General features: G+C 40.7%; 1 protein-coding gene across 2 annotated transcripts; it reads right to left on the bottom strand.

Moving 5' to 3' along the window:
- Nucleotides 1-243: 243 nt before the first annotated feature.
- isl2b (ISL LIM homeobox 2b) lies at nt 244-4,935 on the bottom strand. 2 transcript variants are annotated; one of them, XM_028584233.1, is made up of 6 exons: nt 4,838-4,935; nt 4,220-4,409; nt 3,576-3,838; nt 2,067-2,353; nt 1,028-1,195; nt 244-559 (listed from the first exon to the last, which is right to left on the bottom strand). In XM_028584233.1, exons 1-6 carry the CDS (start codon nt 4,893-4,895, stop codon nt 443-445), a joined length of 1,083 nt encoding a protein of 360 aa, XP_028440034.1. In that variant the 5' UTR covers nt 4,896-4,935; the 3' UTR covers nt 244-442. The 2 variants fall into 2 exon arrangements, with proteins under 2 accessions (XP_028440034.1, XP_028440043.1); XM_028584242.1 differs by having other exon boundaries at nt 2,067-2,350.
- Between the last annotated feature and the right edge of the window lie 1,016 nt (nt 4,936-5,951).

Raw genomic sequence — 5,951 nt, 5'->3', positions numbered from 1 at the left:
GACCTTAAGACAAAGAGTCAACGGGACTCGACAACGCAATAAATGTATCAAAAAATCCTCATGTTGAAGAAACAAGACACAATATGATCACAATGAAATCGCAGAATGTCCATTTGTTTCGACATGGGAATGTTTCCAATTGGTTTTTGAGGGAAGGTTTGCTGTAGTATATCCATCGGGAGGTATTCTGTACATCTTCTTTCTCCGTATCAAGTCATGCAACAATTGTTCTGCTTAGTTTTTGTCAATGAAAGCTCCACAAAAAAACTCGGAGTCAATCGGTGCTTTCTTGGTTCCATCTCCTCCGTGTCATGAAATAAAAAAAAAAACACTCTCCTCTGTAGTTTGGGCGATGTGATGAGCTGGTCACATGCAGGGGACCGGGATCATGCTGCAATTGTCCTTGCAGGAGGGGGGGCCGACAGGTCTGAGGGGCCCCGTTTCACGTCTCCACCGGGCTGGGTACCATACTGTTGGGGGTGTCCGGTAACTGAGAGGACAAAGAAGTCACGTCGCTGCCGGAGGAGTTTCCGAGAGAGCCCGATTCAGAGAAAGACACCTGAACAGACAGAAACAAGTGTCAGAATATGCGAAATATTCAGGCTTTTATTTTGAAATCTTGGTTGAAAAAGCATTATAGTTCAGCTTGGTGTGTGTGTGTGTGTGTGTGTGTGTGTGTGTGTGTGTGTGTGTGTGTGTGTGTGTGTGTGTGTGCGTGTGGGTGTGTTTGCGCGCGCGCATGTGATGCATGTCTATATTCACACGTGCAGCAACATTCTTATTGTTTGTGTGCATGTGTGTGTGAAAATATGTCTTTGCAAACGTCTTTGTATGCAAAATGCATGATTGATAGATAGATAGATAGATAGATAGATAGATAGATAGATAGATAGATAGATAGATAGATAGATAGATAGATCTATGCATGCAGTTGGACTATGCCAGCATGCCAGGTTCTGATCTGCAGTGCATGCATGTCTGTGTGTGCACATCTAACTCAGCCTGTCGTGAACACACACACACACACCAGTTGTTGGAAGGCTGGCTGGTCCAGGTCGCTCTGCAGGGCGAACTCACTCAGGGCTTTCCATGGAGGCTGGTAGGTCTGAACCTCCACTGGGTTTCCCTGCACAGCACTCTCATGTCGGATAGGACTCCCGGCTACAAGAGGCGTCCCTGTGAGGCCCTGCAGATTCTGACAAAGTATTTAAAAGAAAACACAGCATAAGCATTTGTCTGTGTCCTGCAAGAAAGCATCTGTCATTTTTAAAAGAACTGAAGAAAAAAAACAGCATCCTCGTGACATCCACATATATGTTTTCAAAACACGTTTCCTTAGTGAAAAGTACGTTTACGTTTTCATGTGACATTTATAATAAATGCTGAATTTGGAATAATTAAGACAGCACTTTTCCCCAAAAAAAATGTCCTCTGTTGGTGTGGAGCAAAGATTGAACGGTAAAGAGAGATGTTTCTGAGATGTAGACCAAGCCTGTTTGCAGAGGATGTTTTTATCATTGAGGTCAAGCAACTTAAGCCAAAACAGTTGATTCATTATTCATTGACCTAAAGTTTGAATACAGGATAGCACTGGAGCCAACTGGAGCGGTGTGTCTTAGTGTAGGCTAAGTGAAGTATAAAAAGTAAAGTTCAGAAAAGGGTTAAAAAAGAAAAAAAGAAAAAGAGGAGTAGCATACTGTAATGTTTATGATTTATAACATGGGACGTTATGATGTTATAGGAGTTTTATTCCAGAACATTACACATACCTGCATCTGATAATTACAACCATATCAAATAATAAAAACAACATATTTTCATTTAAAAGAAAAAAACATAATTAAGCTATAAGTTTATTATGTTCATCTGGCTTGCATGTGGCAGTTTTTTACACTACACTCTGCATTTAATAAAGATTTTTGCCAGCCTCAAAAATAAATAAAACTGGGTGAATTGACTTCACATACTGGTCATTGTTTTAAATAACAAGCAATCACGTAAATGTCCATGAACAAATAAAATAATAAAAGTAGTAATCAAGTGGTCAAACTTACGAAGATGCTTACAGTCTTATCACTGTGGTGCTGCTGCTGGAGCTGCTTCATCAGGATGGACTTCTTCTTGTCTTTGCAGCGCTTGTTCTGGAACCAGACCCGGATCACCCTGGGGCTCAGGCCGGTCATCTCCACCAGCTGCTCCTTCATCAGCGCGTCCGGCCTCGGGTTGGCGTTGTAGCAGGTCCGCAACGTGTGGAGCTGCTTCTCGTTCAGCACCGTCCTGACCCGCGTCGTCTTCTCCGACTGCTTGTGGACGTGGTTCCGATGCGGGGGCTGCCGCACGGTGACCGGGTCTGCTGAGGACGGAAGAAGGGAAACTGTCCGTCAGAAACTGCACAAAGGCCTCAGAAAGCCTTTCATATATCGACGCATTTACTTAGCAGCCCATTAATCTCAATCTGAACTCTTTTGCCCTTTACCTCCCTTGGATTGTATGGCCGTAAGCAATAAATATGTATCAGCCTGACATGAATTTTTATGATATAGAAATGTCTGCAATTTAGTTTATAACCCAAAATTCAAGAAAATCAAGCTAGAGTCTTTAAAGAGGGAAAAAATATATGTTTGGGAAGTTCGTGGATGACAAAAAAATAACAACATCTGCTTAGATTTGATTTACATCTTCCATGGACATAAGAACGAAATTCTGGTCCATAATAAAAGATGTGAGAGACGTTTGAGTGAATTTCGATATGCAAAACTTGTTTTTTTTAAGGTTGCGTTTTTCAATTTAACCACTCACTTCTTGCATTGTTGTCTGTTCTCCTATAGTTAATCATTTTTAACCGCATCGCCTTAAAATAGGAGGCTAATCTTATTTTTCTACAAATCTATATCCCTATACAAATCCTGCTGGTGTGTCACTGCACTGAGCTGTGTAAGGTATTTTGAACTGAGCGCTTTAAAGCAGGACGTTTTTGATCATTATTCACACATTTGCTTTGTTCTCTTTCTGTTGGCAGACGCCCTCAGGATGACAGCTCACACACACACACACACACACACACACACGCATACACACTACACGTATAGAAACACATACAGCCACAGACAAATACCAGATTATTCAGATAATGGCAACAGAGCAGGTTAACGCTAATAAGATCAATTATGAAATAGCCTAAAGAAAGGTCGCAGCACACACTTTACACGCGCGCGCACGCACACACACACACACACACACACACACACACACATCAAGCCCAACAACCACCAAACAAATTATCTGGATGTTAAAGAACAACAAACAATACTAATCTTTGACAATCTTACATTGATATTTTTCTTTTGATTTTTAGTTTTTCTAAACTCAAGCGTTTTCTTTTTGTGTTTAATAGGCTATATGAGGATTTATTTTATACATTTCTTTCAACTGCAGGATTACATTTCCGGTTGTATGATGCTATAGCAATTACACCGGCTTAAGTATAAGAAATAAATAAATACATATAATAATAATAATAATAATAATAATAATAATAATAATAATAATAATAATAATAATAATAATAATCCGACCTGCCAGGTGCAGCGGTCTGTTGGAGTGGATGTGTCCGGGGCTGATGGGGCTTCCTGCGGAGCTCCTCTCCAGCAGCAGGCTGTGGTCCGCCCGGCACAGCAGCTCCTCTTCCCGCAGGGAGAACTCGTCTCCCGGCAGCAGCTGCCTGCTGCACACCGAGCACCGAAAACACTCGATGTGGTAAACGTTATCCCGGGCCCTCATCACCAAATCGCTGCTGCTGAATCCCAGGTTGCATTTTGCGCATTTTATTCCAAACAGCCTGGAAAATTGGAGAAAATTGTCGAAGAATTAAAAACCTATGGATTGTAAATAACAACGAAGAAAACTTTTGGATGACAACTCAGAGTTGTGAGTTGTTTTCTAAATGCTCTATTATGCTAAATTTATTTTTAATGTAATGTATAACAAAATGGTGTGGCGTGTATTTTCTTGGTTTCTTTGGAATATTGTAAACTGCACATTTCCAAAGGTCTTCTCTTTGTGACCTTTTCTTTTTATGTCCAAAATTGGTCATTTTTTTAATTTTGGTTTGGCCTCTACACACTATAAATAAGTATTGCATTTAAATATGTTTAACTTTATATTTTGATGTGATAAACCCATGTCAGCCTATAGTACTGGAATATTTCCAAACTCCTACCTTACATAATCTCTTTTGCAATAGGTTTTGCCGTCCCGGACGAAACAAGTGCAGGTCTCATCCAGGTACTGGCTGCACTCTGCACACTTCAGGCAGGCTGCATGCCACTCCAGGTCGGGAGAGACTCTCAGTATGTACTGGTCATGGATCTGACTTCCACATCCTACACACATCGCGAATCCTGGCTTCTCTGCAAAGAGCGCACAGCATTGTAACCACAGACTGAAAACGCAGCCAAATAAACACACTATCACGAACAACTGCAGCATGTATTCCTTTCTCTCTTTTTTCAATTTTAAAATCCAGCCTGTATGTCTCAGTCTTGTAGTGAACTCCTCTATTTTGCAGACTGGACATGTCTTGATGCAGCTTGATGTTATGTAACAGATGAAGACTTTTGCCAGTGTTCGTCAAGCAAAACACTGACTTGTTTAACTTCTATACTAAGGCGCCTCAAAAAATTACAAGAAATTACAGGCTACTACACAATATTGCGTCATTAAGACAATAACTTTAGTAATCGGTGCGCTGCTGAATATATCATGTAGCCAATAATGCCACCGCGAAGAAAATAAAATCTGCCACTTAAAACCCCACCGAGCAGTTTAGCCTACTTACTTTTGGAATGATCCCCCATATCATCCAAGAAAGAAGAGCTGAAAATAATATCCACCATACAGGACGGATAAAGGGGATTGTGGTAGATGCAGAAACGATGTGAGGAGATGACTGGCCCTTCGGCTGCCTCCCTGATAACGTGTGTCTCTCCGGACTGGGAGGGGGGTGAAAGGGGGCGAGGAGGCGGCAGGGTCCCACACGCTTGTGCTCTCACGTCATGACGTCAACACCGGACTGTCCAATCGCCCTACTGCATCTCTCTCTCAACCTGTTTGTGTATGACAAAAGCTTAAGAATGCAGATGTTCATATTGTGTTTCTTCGAACAAAGATTCAAAGCGAGGAAAGGCAAATATTTAACAGCAACACCATGGGACCAGTTCGATCAAGTTCTTAAGATGCACATCAATTTCATGATGGTGATAATGATATTCATCATTGTCATCTGTATATAAAAACGGTGCAAAGCTTCTGCATCTAAGAACATTAATCACCAAAATAAAAATAAAAATCTACATTTGTTTAGTTAAAATTGCCTAAATGTTTCGATCCTTGGGCACACAATGAAGCAATACTATTGAGAATAAATATATTATCAGGGTATTATTTGGTCCATGATACAAATTATCAGCCTACATGTCTGTTAAACTGCCCTTCACAGATTCACACAGGTGAGAAAAGACGTTTTGTCTTGCTCCACTGATGCGGGACGCTTCCATTAAAGTTTAATTTTGATTTAAGCTGTTCTTAAATCAATAATAAATAATCATAAGGCTGTATGTTGGTAAAACATCACAAAAATGTCCCATGTCATGATGGGGAATGCTATTTAGAGTCGCATTGCCGATCTTTGACTTAGAGGCAGAAATAGTGGAGTTTACTTATTATTGCCTTGAAAAGATTTTTTATTAAAAAAGTCAACGTCAACGATACATTTTAGATTCATTTTTTTTGGGGGGACATACATTCAACAGGAGGCGAGGACAGTTGACAAGTCTCCTCTGCTCCGTCCCGGTTGCTCATCTACTCGAGAACAAGGCCATCTATTGGAGAAAAAGCAGAACTACATTTATCAGATCATGGCTAAGTCTTAATTTAAATCTGTTTTCCACATC

This window comes from Perca flavescens, chromosome 1 (assembly GCF_004354835.1).
Source record: "Perca flavescens isolate YP-PL-M2 chromosome 1, PFLA_1.0, whole genome shotgun sequence".
NCBI lineage: Eukaryota > Metazoa > Chordata > Actinopteri > Perciformes > Percidae > Perca > Perca flavescens.
Note: the sequence above shows the minus strand (reverse complement) of the source record. Positions and strands in the feature narration are given on the sequence as shown.

Bases quoted from the DNA above. Each gene is read 5' to 3' on its own strand.
- isl2b (XM_028584233.1), bottom strand. From the start codon at position 4,895: ATGGTGGATATTATTTTCAGCTCTTCTTTCTTGGATGATATGGGGGAT. The intron at 2,354-3,575 runs GTCGGATTATTA...TTCCGTCCTCAG, and splicing joins CAGACCGCTGCACCTGGCAG to CAGACCCGGTCACCGTGCGG. The intron at 1,196-2,066 runs GTAAGCATCTTC...ATACTTTGTCAG, and splicing joins AGCACCACAGTGATAAGACT to AATCTGCAGGGCCTCACAGG.